Source organism: Phascolarctos cinereus, unplaced genomic scaffold, assembly GCF_003287225.1.
Source record: "Phascolarctos cinereus isolate Bilbo 61053 unplaced genomic scaffold, phaCin_HiC Scaffold_4;HRSCAF=312, whole genome shotgun sequence".
Taxonomy (NCBI): Eukaryota; Metazoa; Chordata; class Mammalia; order Diprotodontia; family Phascolarctidae; genus Phascolarctos; species Phascolarctos cinereus.
In genome coordinates this window covers 90,177,958-90,201,060 of record NW_027555847.1, presented here as the reverse complement: position 1 = coordinate 90,201,060, position 23,103 = coordinate 90,177,958, and the positions used below count along the sequence as shown (strand labels likewise).

Genomic DNA, 23,103 nt, shown 5'->3' with positions numbered 1-23,103 from the left:
ACGAACGCTGTGAATTAACTCTGGAAAAGGTGGCTGACCAGGGTCCTGAATGCCATTGAATGACTGCTGGCGGCGGTCCTAATAACCCTAATAATTGTGTAATCGAGGAAGGACCGTGGAGACACTTGGTCAACAAGTATTTATTAAGCTCTTACTGTGTGCCAGGCACTGTGCAAGAAAGGCAAACAGTCCCTGCCTTCGAGAAGCTTGAATGGGGGAGAGAAAAGGTAAATGATTAGACCCGGAGCAGATGAAGGTAACCGGAAATGCAAGTGCCTCCTGCAGAAGGAAGGATTCGAGCCGATCCTTGAAGGAAGTCAGGGAAAGCTAGAGGGCAGAGAGGCCTTCCAGGGAGAAGGAGGGCCATGTTGGAGGAACTGCCAGGTGGGTAGGCCACGGTAGTCTTCATTTGGGAGCGGGGTGGGGGGAAGGAGGAGTAGTACGGTGTAGGAACGCTGGAGAGGCAAGAAGGGGTCAAGTGACGAGGAGCTTTAAATGTCAAATGGTGGCCTTTATATTTGATCCTGGAGGTCATAAGGAACCAAGGAGCTCACTGAGCAGCTGAGTGACAAGTGGTCAGGTGTAGACCAGAAAAATCATCTTGGCAGCTGAGTGGAGAGGAGACTTGAGGTAGGGAGACCAGTTTGAAAGCTATTATACTAGTCCAGGAGAGGGGTGTCTAGGGCCTGAACTAAGTTGTATTTGTGAGTGAGAAGAGGTTGCATGGGGAAGAGGTGAAGGTAGAAAGGACAAGATTTGGCAATGGATTGGATACATGGGGGCGAGAGTAAGGATAACACTGGGATTGGTAATGACAGATGGAATGAATATATTTACTCAATTTTTTGAAGCATGGATGCAACTGGATGAATGAGTGGCTATTGAAAAGGCCTATTGAAGGAAGTGTGTCATTTTGCCCTGGTAAGCATGTAAAAAGGCGTGTGGTGACTTCAAATGGTGAAAATATAAAAAAGCCACATCTGCAGATTTCCCCTAAGTAGAAAGACACCAAGATGAGTCAGGAAGACCTAGGACGAAAATCCTACCTCAGATTTTTTTTTTTAAAGATGAAAACGGAACTTAATTTTTTTTTAAATAAAATTTAATACCACCATAACAAAACTGACACTTTTTAATAGCTCTGTAATAAAAGAGATTAATGTAATGGAAAGTGCTGAATTTGGAGTCACAGGACTTGAGTCTGAATCTGTTAGTACCTGTAAGGAATCTCGAGCAAGTTACATCTCTTTGGGCCTTAGCTTCCTTATCTGTAAAATGAGTGGTTCAGATTAGGTGATCTCCAAGGATCTATGACACTTACAATCTCAGTAATGAAAGCTCAATTAAGTGACCTGCTTTGTTATCTATATGTATTTATTCACTTTATATTTGTATGGGTACTTCTTGTTTCCACGCTTTGGAAGGAGGGATCATTTTTCTCTATACTTGTATCCACAGAGCCTTGCACAGTGCCTGACACATAGTAGGCACTTAATACTTATTAAACTGACTGCTCAAGATCACACAGGTTCTGGGAATTATTTGCATAGAAATGATTGTAAGGGCTGAAGTCCTTCTAATAATTCTGATTCTAGAGAGCTAGAAAGGGACAAATCCCTATCCTTTCACTTTACAGATGAGGAAACTGAGGGCCATATGAATGAGATTCTAGGAAACAAAGCTAAAGCAAAGCATCAATGACAGTGTACCAATCAAAACTTTCAGGTTATTTATTTACAGTTACAACCCACAGCTACCTAGCACAATGCCATGTACCTTGTAGTCACTTAATGTTTCTTTAACTGAATTTGACAACACAAATTCAAATACATCCTTACAGTTTCCATAGGTGGTCCAGCCTTCTAGATTACTTTGAAGCTGTCAAATTTGATCTGTATTTAAAGGATTGCTCTTTCCGTGTTGTTTCTGACATTCTTCAAAGGTGTCCTCTGTGTCTCTAACTGATTTGCATTGTTTCACTGAATTCTAGAAATTTAATTTTCGTTTTGAGGAAATTTCCTCTTTATCCTTCAAACACGAGTCTTTAGGCATTTTTAGTAATTCCCTATTCAGTCAGATATATAGTCATGATTGGTTATATACAAATATTTCCCCATTTTCCTCTAAGTACTTCTCTGGTTGGATAAATCAGTTTCACATTAATTTATAATGTTTTTTAAAGTCTTGATTAGCATCACAATGAACTTTTTTTCAGGATTATTATTACCAATCTTTTTTATACTACTGCTATTGTTCTTAAATTTTAACTGTCCTAGCCAGACTGGTTGAGATTTGCCAAGGGTCAGGACCACAACTAACTGTCTCTTGACTCCCACCTAGTCTGTTAAATAATTTCCCCAATGCAACAAGACGCCTTTCTAAAGAAGTGAATAGAGTGGGAAGAGATTGGGGGGTGGAGTTGGAGTGGGAAGGATACAACATCATGCAGCCACTTTCGAATGTGTAACTTTTTATATTTTTTAAAGCTCTTTTACCTACTTTATTTGTTCTTCACAACTTGTGAATACAATGTGTTCTTCACAAGAAGTAGGTGGGTAGGTATTATTGCTACTTGACAGACACTGTTAAATTATTAACTAGATTGTGAATATGTCGATTTCTAGTCTTTGGTAGCATGACGAGAAAAAAGTAGTTGAGAAGTGATGGAAAGTACATGATAAACTGCTTAGCTATGGCTACACATATCCAATTTGGGATTCCAGTTGGTTCAGACTCACACCCCAAAGGCACTTTAAAGAACATCTAAACCCTCCCTGTTTTACAAATAGGTTCAACCTACATCCATGGACACCTGCTCAAGGTGTGTCAGTGGTAAAAGAGAGACTAAATACAGGTCTCTAGACTCTTAAAGCCAATGTTCTTTCCAGTATACACATTTCCTGTCCCATTTAAGATCTTTACTTCAAGGTATCCACTTGAAAATCACCCATACAATTACCTAATGTGGTCACATTAGGAGTGATCATTTTTGGAATATTAGGCAAATTTGGGAAAAAAGCTTCTCCACCAGCCACAATGTTAAGATACATACAAGGATGGCAGATGGGAAAAGTAGAACAGACTTGCTAACCTGGTTCTTTTCTTATTCTCTCTCTTTGATCCAACCTCCCTCCACTCCCCAAGTTAGCAAGAAGAGAAAGCAATCACAAGAAATGGTTGAAAAGTGGCTTCACTTATCTCCAGTCACTCCACATTTCATGGTCAGAAGGCTGAAGACTTATCCTTCATTCCCGCTCTCATCTCCTCAGAGGAAAGGAGCTTATTTGGGGATTGACCTACTGAGAAGTGCTGATCACCCTTATAACAATGGCAGTCAGGCCAGAGGCCTCAAGAAACACTTGCCTCTCTGGGTGGTCACTCAAGTTAGCAGAATCAAGTCAATTAACAAGTGTTAATGTGCCCAGAAGGTTCAGAAAGGCTAGGGATAGGGATCAGACTTTTGTGATTTCACTGATGCAGGGACTCCCCCATTCATACAGGTTGGTACCTTGCAACTTCTAGGCTTAATAATAACAATGATAATTATTATCATCTTAGAAGGTTTGCCTAGAACACTGAGAAGTTAAGTAACTTGTCCATCATCTCATAGCCAGCATGTTTCAGAGGTGGGACTTGAGTTCAAGTCTTCTTGGATTTGAGCCATCTCCGTCCACTACTACACATTAACTCTTGTGTGGTTTAGGACTGTTTTTAGTACTTTTCATCCTGGGCAGGTGCAAATCTGCATGAATTCAGACTAACCTAACTCAAAAAGACAGTTTTGTAAAGCAGATAACCCATTAGTTAATAAAGACAGCAATAGGGGCGGCTAGGTGGTGCACCAGAAATAGCACCAGCCCTGGACTCAGGAAGAGCTAAGTTCAAATCTGGCCTCAGACACGTAACACTCACTAGCTGTGTGACTCTAGGCAAGTCACTTAACTCCAACTGCCTCACATAAGAAAAACAAAATAAAAAAATAAAGATAGCAATGGCTTACAAACAGATCTTACCACCAAAGAATATATTCTTTATGTTAAGGAGAAACCAAGTAAGATATTATCTTAATATGTATAACCAGAAGTAAAGGAGTTCCAACAAATTCAAATACATATTTATTGAATGGCTAATTCAAATTAAGATTTTGGGTGCTATAGGAAGTTAAAGGATATGACACTAATTTCAAAGAACATGCTATTATCCTGTGGTTAGCAAATACTCAAGAATCTTGTTTTAAATAAGGCAATAAATACTTAAATAATAGGAATGGTACAGATATGCCCTAGGACTTCAGAGAAGGGATAAACCAAAAGGGCTAGAGAAATAGAGGAAGTGGGGGAACGTTCAGAATGAGAGATGTTTACATGTAGGTAGGTTGGGGGCCAGATCATGGAGTTGTGAAAGTAAGAAAGAGGATTCTGACATTCCTGCAGGAAAAGATTCGTCTTGAGGTGACAGGGTGATGAGAGCAGTGTTTTCTCTACTGAAAGGGTAGTAAATGGAATGAGAATTAGCTAGCAGGAGAGAAATTAAAAGCTCCAACATGAGAAGCTATTACATTAGTCTAGGGGTAGGTTTTTGAGGTCTAGACTAGGGTGGTAGTAATGAGAAAAGGAAGGATCAGATACAACCATTCTGATATGACATTGATGTAAAGGAAGGAGTCAAAAGTAATTTTGAGATTTGATCCTGAATGATGGGAGAAAGGATGATAATACAGAGAAAGTCAGAGATGCTTTAAGAGAAAATTAACTATTTTAAGACATACTGAACTTGAGGTGACGGTGGAACATTCAAGTAGAAATACCTAGGAAACAGCTGGAGATCTAGAATTGTAGCTCACTGAGACCAAGCCTAAAAAGGGAGTTATTCACTAAGAGTAGGCATTTGAAACAATGGAGATGGTTTGGGTCTCCAAGGGCATAAACAGTCCACAGCAAGGGAGCTATTATCTAATTTTGGTTAATATCACAATTAGAAAGCAAAAGCCACAATTCAACAAGTTTCAAAAGGTTAGGCCAATATAGTAGGACAGAAGTCAAAGAGTGGTCAGTAGTATCAAAATCTAAATTTAAGGAAAAAGAAAACTGGGAAAAGACCATTGAATTTAGCAAGAGATCAATAGTAAAATTAAATAGCGTTTTCAGCAATTATGGAGATTGAAATGAGGCAAGGAGCTAAGAAGTGATGAGGAAATGGTGGCAATGAGTTGGATGGAGTTAGAGACTATATTATTCTAGGTGAGGGCATACCACTTGGATGCAACCACTATTACTATGAGGTTTTGCCTTCCTGGTAAACCAGAATACTGTATCCTCCCCCAAACAAAGTATCCCTTCCCTGGTCAGTACTGGAGACAAATAATAATACTCTAAAACTTTTCTTCCAGATTTCATGTTGTGACATACAGCTTCCTATTTCCAGATTGCTAACACTTTTAGTTACATTTTTACTCTCCTTGCTTGCTTCCTCCCTGAGTACATCTATTGATCTTTCTCTATGTCTTAGTAAGAATCTGAAGCCCTTTCCTCCTGCTCTTTTTGAAAAGAATCTTTTGAATTCATTTGCATAGTCCATAACAGTTACCCATAAGAAAGTGAGCCTCTCTGTAAACCACCTAGACTCATTCCATAACCAAACACCACCACCAGTTTTTCCAGGCAGGAAGTTTTGTTCCTCCTAGGAGATACAGCCAGATCTTAAGTCCTGTCCATATCTATAAGCCTTCTTCCTTTGAGGTCATTTCCTAGATGTTGATGCTATGATAAGCAAAGCTGTCAATTAAAAGGCAGACTGCAGGAGCCAAGCAGTAAGAGGGAACCCTGTAAGTTGAAGACTTCTTTATGCCATTTCATCAGGGTTACCTTTTATTTCAGGGGAGCAACAGAGGCAATTCACCTCTCCTTAGCTCTCAGGTTCCAATACCAGCCTACTTCCCCACGGGAAAATCACAAACTGCAGAAGGAAGATCTCATCCCTTCCTTTCAACATAATGGATAAAGGGATCAGAGACTGAATCCTTAGGGTTCTTTATCTAGCCCAATGGCAAGACCACAGGCCTTATCTTATATCTTGTGTTGGTCAAAGTCTGAGTTTTCCTTTTTGTACTATGAGAAAGAACAACTTTATTAAACTACCCCAGGATGTTCTGAGGAATAAATAAAGTCTTTGGTAGTCTAAAGGCCAAATTATCAGAAAATTGTCTGAAAATTCAACTTTCTTGTCCCACATGTTCCCCTCTCAGTTTGGTCACTCTTCAGTCATAGGGACAGTGAACTAATATCCACCATCCCAGCCGTACTTATTCCAACAAGAGGGGGCCTGAGAATTGCTTTTAGTTTGCAAAAAAGAGGAGAGTCTTTTTTTTTTTACGAAGATTCAATCTTCAAACTCTCCATTAGTCTCCTACTGACCACCCTTATGCACCTTCATGGCATGGCTGAGACTGACCCCCTAAGTGGAAATAAAGTTAGGGCTGAAAGAGAACTTTTCTACATCTGTTTCAGTCATAATTTTTTTTTCCTGCAGTCTTTGAACCTCTGTCAAAAAGACAACTTCCTAAATGAAAATACTGCTTTTGCTATCTAGAATCATCAGGCAAGGAGTTGTTCTTAACAGCTTGAGATTTTATCTTGTGGAGCACCAAAATTTAAAAATACTTTTAATGGAAATGTAAGAGCTTATACAATTCTAATTAAACAGCACATGGTACACAACTTAGCTTCTTCTGAATGACTCAGCATCATTATGCAAAGTATTACTGTATTGTGCTGTGCTAGAATGAAGTCTGTCCCCTACTGAGGTGTGTAAGCCTGAAGACTATTTGTCCCTAGGCTAAATGGCCTGAGATTATCTTGTTATTCATGTCTATTTCTTAGTTTTGCTCCATCCTGTGATCAGTTGTCACATTTAGCTGCTGCCTGATGCATGCCTTCTAACCCAACTCCCCCTTCTAATTTGCTGTTTCAAATATGACAACCAAATAACTGAGCTTCTTGGAAGTGTGTGTAAAACAAAAGTACACAGGTAACAAGTGAATCTCCCCTATGAATAAAGCTGCATGAGCTTTGTTTTGGTTTTTTTTGGTAGGCAATGGGGTTAAGTGACTTGCCCAAGGTCACACTGCTAGTAGTAAGTATCAAGTGTCTGAGGCTTTGTGGTTAAAAGTTTAGCTTGTTCCTTAATCATATTCCAAACTATTAAAAGATGCTGAATAGTTGAGTTCCATTACATGAGGTATTTTATATGAACAGGTTCCTGCATTGGAAGAATTCCAGTTTAATATTAACTCTTGTTGCACATCTTATCAAGCTTTCTTTGCAGTCACTATAGTCAAAGATTTATCTGTAATATGGATTCTTTGATGCCGAATAAGGTTTGAGTTCTGACCAAACCCTTTCCCACATTCACTGCATTCATAAGGTTTCTCTCCAGTATGAATTCTCTGATGTCGGATAAAATGTGAGCTCTGACTAAATGCTTTGCCACAATCTTTACATTCATAGGGTTTCTCTCCACTGTGGATTTTTGAATGCTGAATAAAGCCCGAGTTTCGACTAAAGGCTTTCCCACATTCCTTACATTCATAAGGTTTCTCTCCAGTGTGAATTCTCTGGTGTTGAATGAAATCTGAACTATTGCTAAAGCCCCTTCCACAGTCCTTACATTCATAGGGCTTCTCCCCAGTATGGATTCTTTGATGGTGAATAAGGTTTGAATTACAACTGAAAGCTTTCCCACAGTCACTGCATTCATATGGTTTCTCTCTGGTATGAATTCTCTGATGAATAGTATAGCCTGTACTTTCACTAAAAGCTTTCCCACATTCATGACATTCATAGGGTTTTTCACCTGTGTGGATCCTCCGATGCCGAATAAAAGCTGAATTTTTTCTGAAGACAATTTCACACTCCTGGCACTTATACTGTTTTTCTCTGACATGAAATCGTTGATGTCGAATAAGGCTTGTGCTCCATCTGAAGGCTTTCTCACACTCATTACATTTGTAGGGTTTTTCCCCTGTGTGGATTCTCTGATGTCGAAAAAAGTCTGAACTTCGATTAAAAATTTTATCACATTCTTTACATATGTAGGATCTATGTCTTCCAGCAACCCTCTGATGCAAGTCAGGGAACGTGCTGACATCGATGTCCTTCTCCAGGTTCTTACTCTTCTTGCTTCTCTCCTCTGTGAAGGTTCTCTCCTCCTTCACTGCCCTTTGCAGAAACTCCTGCCTCATACTCTTCCCTGTGGTGTCTTCCTGTTGCCTGTCTAATCTAACCTCTAATCCACAGCCATCTCGAAAGGCAGAACTCAGGAAAATGTCCCTCTGACATCTGTCTGATATCAATATGTGAGAGGTTTTTTCTTTGAAAATTTCTTGCTTTGGACTTGGTTCCTCATATTCTGTCCTGGTCTCACCTCCTGACATAAACAAACAGAAAACAAGAGCTTGTTGAACTGAATTTACAATACAAATGTCACCTGTTATCAGTGTTGGAGTAAGGTGGGGGTTGTGATCAAGTAACACTAAAAGGTCCAGAAAGACAGACAGCACTTATGTCTACAAAAGTGGCTTCGTGAACATCAAGAGGATGAAAAGAGACAAGGAAATGGTTTCAATATTCAGTAAAGGATTTAAGGCTAGGAGGAAGTGTAAACAGTAGAGAATCAGAGTCAAAGTTATACAGCAGCCTCCGCCAAAGAGTAGGTATAAAATTCAAGCGTGAAGTTATAAATTTAAGCATCTACCACAGGACAGAAATTCCAAGAAGCACTCGGTGAATAAATAAAGCCAGTATAAACTCGATCCTAATGCAATAGAGAACCCACTGCTTCTCAAAGCAGCACATTCTACTTATGGATAGCTCTAACGTTAGGACTTTTTCACTCTTGGTGGGAAAAAGGAACATGCATTTATTAAGTGCCAGCTCTGTGCCAGGCATTGTGCTAAGTGCTTTCCAAATATTATCTCATTTGATTCTCACAACTATGAGAACTACCTATGAGGTAGGCGCTATTAGTATGCCCATTTTGTGGTTGAAGAAACTGAGGCAGATAGTGGTTAAGTGTCTTGCCCAAGGTCACCAGAAAAGAACTCAAGTCTTTTTGACTCCAGACCCAGTGCTCTATCAACTGAGCCACTGAGATGTCCTTCTACCTGTGGCACTCTGACAAAGCAGATGACAGGATCCAAAAGGATTTTGACAAGCTACAGAGAGGATGGGGCTGAATCTATTAAGATGAAATTCAGCAGGGATAATATACAGTCTTGCACTTGGGTACCAAAAAGTCAACTCCATTAGTGTAAGATAAAAAAGGCATGGATGTGTCTGTTCCTATATTTGAAAGTCAAATTTTCTATTCAGCTCTAGTCTTTTCATCAAGAATACCTGAAAGTCCTCTATTTCATTGAATATCCACTTTTTCCCCTGAAAGATTAGACTCAGTTTTGCTGGGTAGGTTCTTCTTGGTCATAATCCTAGCTCCTTTCCCCTCTCGAATATCATCTTCTAAGCCCTCTGATCCTTGAATGTAGAAGCTGCTAAATCTTGTGTTATCTTTATTGTGGCTCCACCATAACTGAATTGTTTCTCTCTGGCTGCTTGTGATATTCTCTCCTTGACCTGGGAACTCTGGAATTTGGCTGTAATATTCCTGGCACTTTTCACTTTGGTATCTCTTTCAGGAGGTGATCAGTAGATTCTTTCATTTTCTATTTTATCCTCTGGTTCTCTAGCTCTCTGGTTCAATATTGGGGCAGCTTTCCTAGGACGTAGCAGTTCTAAAAAAGAGCTGGGCATTTTAGTAGACAAGCTCAATATAAGTCTCAGAGTGATGTGGCAACCCAAAAGAGTTAATGGAATCTTGGGTGATATTAAGAAGGACAGAGTTTCCAGGAATAGGGAGGTGATAGATAGTTCCATTACATTTTGGTCCTCATAGGTCCTTTGGATCTTCTTGAGACCTTAACCTAGTTCTGGGCATCATAGTTTAATGGCACAGAGAAGCTACTAATCCAGCCCTAACATCTCAGCTGACCTCCAGATTAGCATCTGTAACTACTTTTTGGACATCTTAAACTGTATGTTCCATAGACATTTTTTAAATTACACAAACTGCTTTTTATCTTTTCTCTCAAATTGGGCTTCAAATCTCTAACAATTTATATTCAAGTCCTTCCAGTTTGCATATTGTTCTCCTTGGTGGGGAAAGGAGAAGCAAAACAAAAGGTGAATAGTTTTGTCTTTTCTCTTTCATTTGTTATTTTAATTTGTTCCAAGCAGACTTGTTCATCTTGTTCTAAACTTACCCCTAAATGCCACTTTTGAAGAAACTCTGGCTATCTATCATCAAGTACATGGGAAAAACAAAGACCCAAATCATTAGTAATTAAAAGAAGGCAAAGTTAAGCCTGAGATTTTACTTCACACCAATGAAACTAGCAAAGATGACAAGAGAGGATAATCACTGGAAGGTATGTGGAAGGACAGGCACACTAACGCATTATTGGTTGGAACTCACCTCTACGGCTTTTCTAGAGCTTGGCCCCCTACCTAGAATTCCCTACCTCTCCTTGTCTCTAAAACATACATTGTTCAAAGGCCAGCTCATGCCTTACCTGTTCCATGAATTCTTCCCTTACTATCTTACACTAACCATTCTCATCTCTAAATTCCATTGCACTTGTAGTCAATAAACCATAATTTGGCATTTAAGTTTCAATTCTGTTTCAGTTTTTCTCTGAAGTTGCAGGAAAAAAACATCACTCCTTTGTAACAACTTAGCATAGTTGAGCAAAACAGATCAACACACTGGCAAAACTGTATTTATCACTCTGCCCCTCTAGTCCTTCATCCCTCTGTCTGAAGGTGGGTCAGCTTCTAGAGAAGTTAGAGCAGGTCTAATACAGCTCCACAGGCATGTAGAGAGAAATTATCTACTCGTGCTGCCACTCTGCTGAAAAAAAAAATCTTAAGTGCCTCCCTGATGCCTCCTGAACATATTTCAGTCCCTTAGCCTGCCAATTCAAAGTCCTATACAAGCTGGCACCACCTTATCACCTTCCATGCAAAATGAAATATAGTAACCAGCAGACACAAACCTCTGCTACTTTCTTTGCTCCTGCTGTTCTGTCTGTACTATCTTCCCTCTGCCTGTTGAATCATAATCTATCCTTTAAAGGCCTATTCAAATGCCACCTAAGCTTTTCCAATACACTTATCATGTTTCTAATGTTTTGATAACTCTATTGCAATGTAATCCTGTGTATTTTAACCTGAGGCATTAAAGAACATTCTTCTATGAAAGGATCTGTAGGCTTTGCCAGACTGCCAAAAGGGTCTCAGACACACAAAAAAGTTAAAGAATCCCTGCTATATAGTATCATTTATGTTTGTGCCTAACCTTCCTACTAGAATAGAAACTCAAGTGAGGACAGACACATGTTTTATCTAAACTTATATCTTCCTGTTCTTCACAGTAATCTGCACATAGTGGGCAATTAAGAAATGTTTAATAAGTGAATTAAAATGTTAATTAATTATTGAGAAGGGACTCAGTAATTACAGGCTGACTTACTGATCACTGGACAAAGAACGGAGACATGACAATAAACCAGATGAAAAGTCCAAGGGTTCAAAAAAATTAAATACAAAAAGTAGTGGAGTAATGAGAAAAATCGAGCATACTGGGTTATAAGGACTAAGTTCTGTACTGAGTGACCATACACAAGTAACCAATTGAGGAGAAGGGAAAAAGGATGGGAAGGAAACTGAATTTATTGCTTTCACTTTTACAACAGTAATCTGCTTACTTAGATGCCAATGCTTAACCCTGACAAGGATAGAAATTTAATGTTGTAGAAGGACTTCTTTCAACTGAGTAACTGATTGAGAGTTTGGGGAATTTCTAGAGGTTCTTTTTACCTAGTAACTCAAAGAACAAATATCTGTGAAATGTTTCTATTATTTATATGTGAATTTCTCAGCATTTCATAAATAATATGGACTGTGTGTAACAGACCCTTAGCCTGCCTGATATAAGTTTAGATAGAGGAAACTGACCAGTTACCCCTTACTCACCGGAGCATCTCTCTCTTAGGTCCTCTTCATCCAGAATGCTCCACAGATCTAGCACCCATGGCTCTTCCCTTTGGTCCAGATGAGAGATCATGGCAGTTTTTGAAAATGGAAATCCTGTTTGAGGTAAAGAGAAAAACAGTTAAGTTAAAGGGAATGTAAGAATCGGGCCAATTAGAAAAAGGGAAAAGATGGGAGCAGAAGCTAAGACATATATAAGTGGGGAAATGAGTAGGAGTCAGAGACATGAACCTAAAGGCATCTTGTATAAGTTAGGAATATCGGGACAGAAAACCTTTACCAGGATTTTAAAATATTAAGAAAGGTCTAATGATGATATGCAAACTCAGTTTATTTATAAAATTGAGAAAGTAGTATTTCTCACAAGGTATCTATCTCAGTGCCCTTTTCCATAGATCTAGTTCATGAATGACTTCTAAAATAATTATTTATACGAAAAGTTAACCTGATTATGTAGAAAAGTAACAAATGAAAGAGCCTGAAATTTATCACATGATAAACGAATAGTCAAGAAAACTGTGAGTAAAGGACTTCACAGAAGTATGAGCAAAAACAAAAAAGAACAAAAAATACTGTCCATCCCTGCCACGGCAAAGCAGGATGGCCAGGTTATATTGTAAGAGCTATATGTTTTATGATCTAAAAAAAGGTATAAACAGTGCTGTTTTTGATCTTTGGTCACTTGGGTATGAGAGCCTGAACTAAGAAGTGGAGATATAACTAATAAACAAGCCTACTACCTGCCACTGTGTCTCAGAATTAAATCAGTTGACTCTGTTCATATCCTAGGGACAAAGGGGTATTCACCTATTGGGAACCCAGCACTGTAAGGTATGATGCTGGGATCTCCTCACTACCCCCACCCTCACCAGCTCAAAGCAATGAAAGGAATTTGGGGCAGCAGTGATAATGAATCAGATCAAGGGTCCCTAACCTTTACTGTGTTATGGATGCCTCTGGCAATTTGGCAAAGACCATAGACTCTTTCTCAGAATAATGTTTTAAATGCATAAAAAATATAGGATTACAAAGGAAACGAATTACATTGAAATACAGCTCTCAAAAATATTTTATTAAAAAATAAGTTCACGGATCCCAGGTTTCAAGAATTCCTTAATGGAACACGGACTGAAGAAGATGGGAAACAATGACTGCTGAACCGATGAGGAACAGGGAAACTGGGGATCTGTTAGCAGTAGGATAAAACAATACAAATTTTTTACATTTCGAAAAAGTTAAAAGAGAAGGAAAATAAATTGACATGTTTTTACTCACTGAGCTGTGTACACACACACACACACACACACACACACACACACACACACACACACCTTTTAGGCCTTCTTCATCTGGTACAACCTGTGGATCCAGGCCCCATGGTTCTTCTCCTCGCTCCAGCTTAGAGATCACCGCAGGTTTGGGAAATGGAAATGCTGCTCAAAGGAAGAGAATGGGTCAGGATGGTGAATGGAGTTATACTGAGCTGTCCCTGAATTCTATCTCAATCTGTGCATATGGAGAAGAGAAGGGAATTGCTTATGAAAATTTTGAGAAGGCACAGAGGCAAGTAAGGCAACCCTGGGGACCTAGGTCAGGCTCACACTTCCAGGAAGACTAAGCAGGGTCGGGGAGTTCTAGGTTTCAATCAAGAGGAAAAACAATTCTGTGCCCTCTTAGAAAAAGATGGGAAAATCCAACAGGGAGAACATGTACAAGATCTTAAGAAAGACTCCCTATATATGGGAGAGGGGCCTGGGTCTCCTTTAAGGAACTAGGATAGTGCAGTGGAGGATTCAGCATGGAGATCATCTAATTCCCACTGCAAATAGAACAAAGCTCCCCAAGGAATAGGAAACAAAGTGTTGCTTTAGGACCAAAGGAACCCCAGGGTTCTCTCCAGTTGGAAATCCCTGAGAAGGGGGCATGGTAATCTCAGGCCTTAAGTCATCACTGTGTTATCAAAGAACCCACAGCATCTAATTAAGAAGGAAATCAGAAAACTACAAAAGGAGGATTCTAAGGTAAAACAGGTGAGAAGCCTTACCCAAGGAGACTACGTTTCCATAATTCTCTAGCATCACATCCTTGTACAGGGCCCTCTGAGCAGGGGCCAGATCTGCCCATTCCTTCTGCGTGAAGTACACTGCTACATCCTCGAACATCACGGACTCCTGAAACAACAGATTCCTGCTGCCCCAGGGACAATCCCAGTTTCTGTGAGGTGCAAAATTTGTAGCATAAAGGACCAGAAAATGGGACCTGTTGGTATATACCACTCTAACCAGTTGTGCGAGGTGGGTATCATATAGGAAAGTAATATAAAGCAAAAGTATAACCACTGAAATAGGAGAATGATTTGGTGAACACTCTAGTCCCTTTATCTGGACATTTGTTCCTTTTTAAAAATAAGTTTTTATTATTCTCTTTTGTTTTTACATCATCTATATATCTCAATGTATCCCTTCCAGAGAGCCATCCCTTGTAACAAAGGATAAAAAAAGAGGAAATTTTTTTTAATTAACCAAATTACCCCAAAAGTATGAAATTATAGGCAATGCTCCACATTCAAAGTCCCCCACCTCTGCAAAAGAGCAGGGGGAAGAGCCTTTTCACATATATTCTTTAGGCCCAGGGTTGCTCACTGTATTTTTATGGCATTCAGTTTTGACTATTTTGTTGCTGTGCTGTCCATTTTCATTTGTGGTAGTTATTGTGTACGTTGGTTCACAGTTGCATAGTACTTAAAGGTAAACAAAACATTTTGTTTTCCTGGGTCCGCTTATTTAATTTTGCATCAGTTCATTTATGTCTTTTCATGCTGCTCGGTACTCATTATATCCATCGCATCTTTATAGCAAAGCATTTATTCTATCATATTCATTTATCGCAACTTGTTTAGCCATTCTCCAGTTGATGGACATGTACTCTGTTTCTAGTTCTTTGCTACTACAGAAAGTGCTGCTATAAATATTTTGTGCATTCAGCACCTCTGTTTTTGTCCTGACCTCCTTGGGGTATATGCTAGCAGTGGAATCTCTGGAAGGTTTAGACATTTTAGTCACTTTCTTAGCTTAATTCCAAATTCCTTTCTATAATGGATGTAATTAAATTATTTAAACCAATTTTTTTTGCTCAGAATACTAATTTCATTGAATTTATATATAACAAGGATTCAAGAGTTGGTTACTTCAGGGTTGTCTCACTCCAAGCCTAGAATCCTCAGGCTTTAGAACTAGAACAAAGTAAGTTCAACAATCCAAACCAGGATCATTCTACTTATTTCTCCATCCTGGTTCCTAGGCTGAACTTCCAGAAGAATGTGTACAGCTATCTGATACAAATTCAAGCATTTCAGTTTCAATGGAGCTCACCAAACCCTGAATAGATCTTTCCCCCTTATCTCCCACAATCTATCTTGCATAATTCCTACCTTAAAGTCTTAGTTAAATCTAAACCCTCAATTCCACAAGGGTCACTAACTCTCCAAATGCAAGCTCAGTTTACCCTAGCTCCTAGGCAGTGGAAGAATCCATCATTCAGCAGGTGGCCATGGTGATGCATACTGAAATTTCAGTCTAATAAATGTTTATCTTTTTCACAGGAACTGTTTTTAGCCATGCCTCCCCCATTTTATACTTGTGAAGGTGACTTTTTTTTTAACCCAAGCATAATTCTTTGCATTTATTCCTTTAAATTTCATCTTATTGAATTCAGATCATTGTTACAGTCAGCCAAGATATTTTTGAATACTGTTATTTAGGTAAGCTATCCCTCCCACTTTCATTTGCAAATCTGACCTTTTATATGCTTTTTTGGTAGGAGGCATATCTGCTAGTCACCTATGTGGGCTAGGCTAAGTAACTGAAACCATTCCAAAGACTCAGTTGGCTCAGAGGACTAAAGAGTGGACTAATGACATCACTTCTTGGTTGCCTGAATACAAAGAGCCCCAAGGAGCTCCAGCTTCTCTAAGTCTCCAAGGTCCACCTGCCAAGGGGGACCACCATGGGCAACTCAAGAGGAAGGATAATGAATGAGCTCAGCTTAGCCAATTCTTAATATCTATGCTGTATCTCCTTGTTGAATGGCCTTCCCCTGCTGTGGTTAAGTAGATCTCCTTTTTTAAACTACTGAATGACCTTCAAGTGTCTAATCTGATTCCAACATTGGACTTAAACTACCAGCCTAAGTGAGGTCCAGCCCACAGCAATTTCCATCAGTCATCAATAATAAAAGCATCCTTGTATTGGTTGCCGCCAAATATGTTTTAGCTTCGACATCCAGGTCATACCTAGTTGGGCCTTTCTTCCTATCAACTGGACCCTAGTTCTGACAAAATATGAGAAAAAAAAATGGTTATCATAGAAAAGGCCTTGGACTTGTAGTTAGGAGACCTCGTTTTGAATTCTGGCTCCAACACTTACTTCTTGTCATATCTGCAAATCTCAACCTTCACTTACCTAATGGAAACTGGGAAATTTTCTCTTTCCTTGGTTTTTTCCCTCAGTCTCCCTATCTGTAAAATTGGAAAGTGATTTACACACTACTTACTTCAGTGGGTGATTGTAAGGAAAACACTTTGTAAGCCTTAAAGCAGAAAAAATGTATCTTCTCTTATCTCAAACAACTAGCTTTCAACCTTTTTATTTCTAGCATTCAGCAGAGTGCCTAACACGAAGCATTCTTTGTGTTAATATCAATAGTTGAATAAGTGATTGAAAACAGCTTTCTCTTCCTTTCAGCTTTAGCAGATGACCTGGTCTTACTTTACAAGGGAAAGATTGAAGCCACCTGAAGGGAGTTCCTTCAAAAACACTAATATTCACCATAATGTAGCATTTCATTACATCTCTATTCATAGCCTCCCTGTAGGCACACAGAGAAGAAACAGGTTCTGTTTTCTTCTTTCCTAAGATCTTGCTTCCCACAACTATGTACGACCTGCCCTGGCAGGTTGTAGTGAACGTAACAGCCCTACCAAACAAGCTCACAAGCCCATGTAAGCCATTGCTCTAATTTAACCAAAACATTCAGAGAGATTGGGACCTCTCCAGGGTCCCACAGGTAAGGGGCAGAGCAGGGATTTAAACTCACATCCTCTGACTCCAAATCCATTATTCTTTCCCCTGTACCACAATGATGTGTGAATTGTAGACCTGACACAGAAGGTCAAAAGAAGGTTCCCATTTATCCCTCAGATCTATCTGGATTTCCTTATACCCAGTTCATTCATATATTCATTTGATAAGAATTTCTTCAATTCATATTAGAAACCTGAGATTAAAACCAAGTAATAGTAGTAACAGCCATAACTCAGTTATCCAGCACTCGACAGTTTATGAAGAACTTCCCCAATAAGAAATCTGTAGGGTTGGACGTAAAAGTTTTATTATCCTTATTTTATGAAGAAACTGAGAGGTTAAAGGATTCATTCAAGGTCACCCCTAGGAAAACGGCAGAGTAGAAAATCAAACCCAGGCCTGAGGGCTCCATATTCAATGATCTATTACAACTTATTAGCATGATCAGTAGACAAGACACATGGTCCAGAATAAATTTAAAAGTACCAAGCCTCCTCTCTTAAAAGATATATCAACATTTACATATCCAAATGAAAACTATACTCTTCAGGATAGAAGTCTATTAAGTTCTACAGTTATTCTAAAGATGTTACCACTGATCAAACCTCTTATGATTCTATTTTGGAACTATCCTTACAGCCTATTTGGAAGCCATTTAAGAAAATCAGTCTCATCACTTTATAGCCACATTTTCTTTATTTATTTAAACGTACACGTATACACAAGAAAAGCCAACCCAAACAAAAACTGGATCACCCACCTCGATCACCCATTTTATCAACCAGGCTTTACTCTAAGAAAGCAGCAGTCCGATGTAGGGGCAAGCTTGCTGGTCTGGTAGTCATGGGACTTGGCTCTGCTATTAACTAACTGGGTGACTTTGGGCAAATCTTCCATTTTCTGGGCCTCTTTCACCATTATTATTAAATAGTCTCTGTAGGCTCTTCCAGGTCTAACATTCTAAATTTCAAAAAAAAAAGGTGTTTTGGCTCTTTGTAAAAATCAAATCAACCTTCAAAAGGTAACAATTTGCTAGTTTTTAACCTTCTTTCTCAGGGCTAACCATTATCTCAAGCTTGTAAATGTCCTACTTAGAATGTTGGTAAACAAATAAATATAATATTCAAGATGTAGTCTGTCCAGGACAGCATACAGAAAAACTACTACCTCCCATGACCTTAGGTATTATAATTCTATTAATGAGGTCTTAAGTTGCATGAGGAACACAGAGAATAAGGTAGGGAAACAGCTGCAACATACTGTTGACTCAGATTTAGCTTTTCTTTTTTCCATATACAGCTGCCAATTATGTCTCCTATCTCATATTTACACAATTAATTGAAAAAAAATTAAATGCAGAACTTGACATTTATCCCTATTATATTTCAGTTTGTTGCTTCTGGCCCATTGTTCATAAGATTTATAAGCAGAAGAGACATCAGAGCTCATCAAATCCAACCCCTCTCCCCCAAGCATATAAAAAGGAAATGAGGCCCAGAGAAGAGAAGAAACTGGCCCCAAGACACAATCAGTAAATAGAAAAACAGATCCTCTGACTCCAAAACCAGTACTCTTTTTTGCTTATCAGGGCTTTGTAAATCTTGTCCCACCATATTAGCTATGCCTTTCAGGTTTGGATCAACTATAAATTTAGTAACTGTACCATCTATACCTCCAGCCAAGTCACTGATAAGATAGAGGGGCACTGCCTCTATTTCTGCTTTCTGAGAGGAACAAAGCAGTGGCACCATTCACCTCTCTAATTGGTTCTGTAATCCAATGACATACCCACCTCTTCTTTGGATTCAATTCTACTTTAAGCTAGAGTCCCTAATGATAACACTGCTGGTAGATGCATGCGTGGTCACTGGGCACCTCCGGTTTCAGGCACAGGATTCAACAGATTTGTCCCCTGGCTTCTGCATTAGCTCATCTCCATCTTGGTTGGCTAGGAAAGGGCAGAATGAATCACAGCTCACCTGGGGCGTGGTTGTCAGGAGCACAGATGCCATGACTCCTGTGCTCCCCTATTTTGTAGGGGCAAGAACCTCAGGAGCTGAAAAAGGAAAGAAAGCAAGGGATGACATGTTACATTTGTGGGTCCATCTGTATTCCCCACTCAAATCTCAATCTCTCTCTCTCTCTCTCTCTCTCTCTCTCTCTCACACACACACACACACACACACACACACACACACACACACACACACACACACGAATGGATTCAACATACTGTTGTTGGTCCTTCGTTCTTGAATAGGACCAATGACATCAGAAGGGTGTCGTCTTGACTTGCAAGTGAATTTGATTTGAATGAGGCAGGGCTGTGCAAAGTCATCACTGCGCTCACTTCGTCTGAGTCATTGGAGTCCAGTGGCTAGACACAGGTCAGGACAACTGGCAGAGGCTCCTGATGCCCTGGCCTTTTTAAGTGAGGTCTTTCCCAGGTCTGCTCGTCAGAGACGACAACTGTTCAGTAATTAAAGGCTAAGTAACAGTGGAAGCAAAAGATGGCCTAGTTTGCCTACACACACAAAAAAATCAATCTGGGAGGGGAACCCTCAAAGTTTTGAAGAAAATCACTATTTACACTCACTCTGAGCCATCAAAACTCAAACAACGAGCAAGAGACGTTTGTGCTAGGATCTAGGCTAGAATTTATTATAATTGGCCAATCAGTGAGAGCCAGAGAGATTTGGATTTAAAGACATAGTAAAGCAGCTCCATTTGAATCCCAGTGGGCTTGGATTCAAAATAACTCAATTCAACAGCAACAATTAAGCTGAAGGGAAACAATTATCAACAGCCTCCTGCCAAAAGCTTGGCCAGAGGGACCGGAGGACTGAGACAAAAGGTAAGACACAAACTGACAAGGTTACCCACAGCAGAACAGTGAAAGAATAGTTAAAACAGCCACCAGTACATAGAAAGCAATGAATTCCAAAGATCAAAAGGAAAAGATTCTAGAGAAGACTGATAGGACGGATAGGAGTATTCAGTGGACAGAGCATGTGGAAGGGGAGAAAAACTGCTAGCTAAACAGAAATGTGATTGCTATGCTGCTTGACCAACTACTGTTAACACTGTAAAATTAGAGCTCTTTGAAAGAAAAAAAAATGTAAGCACACAAAGAAAATTAATTACATGCAAAATCTTTTTTAATGGGCCTGTCATTTCATTGGTTTAGAGAACTTCTTTTGACCAAACTCCTATTAACATAGATCAGCACCCACTCAGCAACTCCTTCCTCAGTCTTCCAGATTCAGACTGGTTCTCTACTGACTATGCCAAGCTGCCTTTACACAAAATTAGCACATAAAGACACCAACCAATTTGCAAGAAATTAGTTATTTTTCTAAATGGCAAATATTTTCAGTTACAGAAAAATTTGAACACTAAAACCTTGGAAAGTAAATTTAAGATGGCAAATAAGCATAGGAAGGTGAGACAGCTAGGTGGACAAAGCATTGTGCCTGGGGTCAGAAAGACCTAAGTTTATATCTAGCTTCAGAAATTCAGTGGCTGTGTGACTCTGACCAAGTCATTTCACCTCAGTTTCCTCAACTGTAAAATGAAGATCATAACAGCACCTACCTAAAAGGCCTATTCTGAGTACCAAAAGAGATAATATTTGTAAAGTGCCTAGCATATAGTAGGCTCTTAATAAATGTTCGTTTCCTTCCCTTCCTCTTCCCATCTTAACCCGGAACATGACAGTCATCCTGAGCCATGTAATGTAAATTACTTTGGAGAGTGAGTCTGATAACTTCGAACAGTCCAACCTCACTTAAATGCAAATCACTTGCAAGTCAAGACATCACCTGCCTGACGTCACTGGTCCTCTTCTAGAACATGAAGGATGAACAACAATTCCCAACTGATGGAGATGGAGATGAACAAGTGATGGTCCTATGCCCTCTCCCACCTCCCTCCCTTCCTCAATTTCTCACTACCCTCCTTAGGCAAACCCTCGCTCACTTAGTGGCATAAGTTGAACATCCCACATTCCATGGGATGCATCTCCTACTCCTGCCTACTTTTCTGCCTAAGTGGCAGACTCTGCCAGAAATATCAAGAAATGCCAAGTAGAATCTGAGATTCCCTCCGAAAGTGTCAATCTTTATGGAAGGGGAATCCCAGAAATCTGTTCCTGAGTTTTCTCCAGCCTCGGAAACGTGGGGCAGAGTCTGTGGCCTTCACAGTAAAACTTTCTGAAGGTCTTTAAATCTTTAAGGTTTGGGCAGTCTCCGTTTTCTCAACTGCAAAATGCACACAGTAGGCCGCTGCGCACATGTGCCCCCTTGGGCCATGGATCTAGGTAGTGGCTCAGAGTCTGCAGGTGCGAAGGCTCTCTTAGTTCAAACCTGCAGAACCAAGGGCATGACGCCACCTTTCGGGGGCCTGCAGGAGAGACGAGTGAAGCACACGGCCCTGAACTTGCTGTTGGGCGGAACTGGCGGCGCTGGGGGGTGGGGGTCACATCTATCCGAGCCTCAGAGAAGCTCTACGTCTTTCCCCCCACTTCCCCAACCTCATTTATCCCGAACTCCTCGGGCACCAGCCAATGCCTTCTACCGCGTGCGGCCTAGGGAGACCCGCAGTAGGGAGCGAGGCGGGGCTGGCGCGTCTCTCCAGGAGCCTGGGGCCGACTACGTCTGAGCCGAGGAGATGAGGGGGCCTCCGCAGGGGCTTGGTGGTCGAGGCCGGGGGACCCGTCGGGACCCCAGCCGAAGGCCGACGACCCCCCCCCCGTCCCCGCTCCACGACTGGCCCCCTCAACCTCCCCGCTACTTACCAAGACAGAGTCCGGAAAGAAGTCCCGGGGAGGCCGCAGCCGGAAAGGCCCGGCGCCCCCTCCGAAGGGCAGAACCCAGACAGTCAGGACAACAATGGCGGACCTGGAAGTAGGGACGTCATCCGGCGCCTTCCGGTGCTTGGCACGAGCCCCCATCTCTAGGACGCCAGGAGGTCACCTCATCTCGGTGGTTTCTTTGTTCCGATTCTCCAACCCCTCCTCCCCGAGCCTCAGAAACTGGGGCGGGGAAATGAAGGCAGGAGGCGGGGTCGATCGCCCCATTGGGTGGGCCCGCGAAGGCTCATCCAATGAGCAGGAGAACCTGGCGAGAGGGCGGGCCTGCTTTTCCCCAACTTACATGTGCACAGCAACATCAGTTTGTGACAGTCCCGTTACTCATCTAAGCTTACGCAGCCACGCAACAACAATAAGAAAGAATGTGAGCCCTAGTGAGTGCTTAAGTTCTGCAAATCGCTCTACCCACATTATTTCACAGGATGTCTACAGCAACCCAGCGAGGGAGGTAGCCAAATCTCATCGCCAACGTTAATTCGAGGGTCGCATTCCTAGTGGTAGGTAGCAGAGTAAAGACGCAGACTTTGTTGTTCCGACCATACCAAACCACCTCTATTTAACAAGCAAAACAGCATTCTTGGGTAATGATAAAGGGTCAATTGAAAAAAAAAAAAAGGAAGGGTACTGAGTGTCCTGGTGAGTGAATGGTTCTGCATCCCGGTACAGGGAGGGAACTAAATGTAGGAATTCAGGGGCTTGAGAAATCAGTTATATGATAGGGAGTCCCAGGGAGGGGGAGTCAGTACATTTAAGGAAATGTGGAGAGCCCTTTGTTTGACTATGATCACATAGGAGGATCAGAACCAGAAGGTGTAGGAAAGTGAGGAAAACATATTTGTTTTTTTTTTTAGGTGGCATCAAGCTTTTTTAAATTTTATGTACTTATTGATACCCAAGATGTGAACTGGAAAGCAGATTTGTTAAAGCTTCAGGTAGGTAAGTGATCAAATACTCCAAACAGTGATGTTAAGGAAAATGAGCATTCCTAGTTTATAGGATTCAGAGGTGCATTTGTTCAAGTCTTCCTTGATGCACAGAATACTTGGTTCTA

At 40.6% G+C, this 23,103-nt stretch overlaps 1 protein-coding gene across 1 annotated transcript in view; it reads right to left on the bottom strand.

The window, feature by feature from the left end:
* Positions 1 to 22,171, bottom strand: part of LOC110216950 (uncharacterized) — a 37,512-nt gene extending 15,341 nt beyond the window's left edge. Inside the window, 6 exon segments of the mRNA XM_078152430.1 lie at positions 7,352 to 8,424; positions 12,084 to 12,197; positions 13,433 to 13,534; positions 14,146 to 14,272; positions 19,162 to 19,238; positions 21,978 to 22,171. Of these exon segments, the coding sequence (XP_078008556.1) occupies positions 7,352 to 8,424; positions 12,084 to 12,197; positions 13,433 to 13,534; positions 14,146 to 14,272; positions 19,162 to 19,194 (1,449 nt within the window). The 5' untranslated portion in view covers positions 19,195 to 19,238; positions 21,978 to 22,171.
* Positions 22,172 to 23,103: the final 932 nt, after the last annotated feature.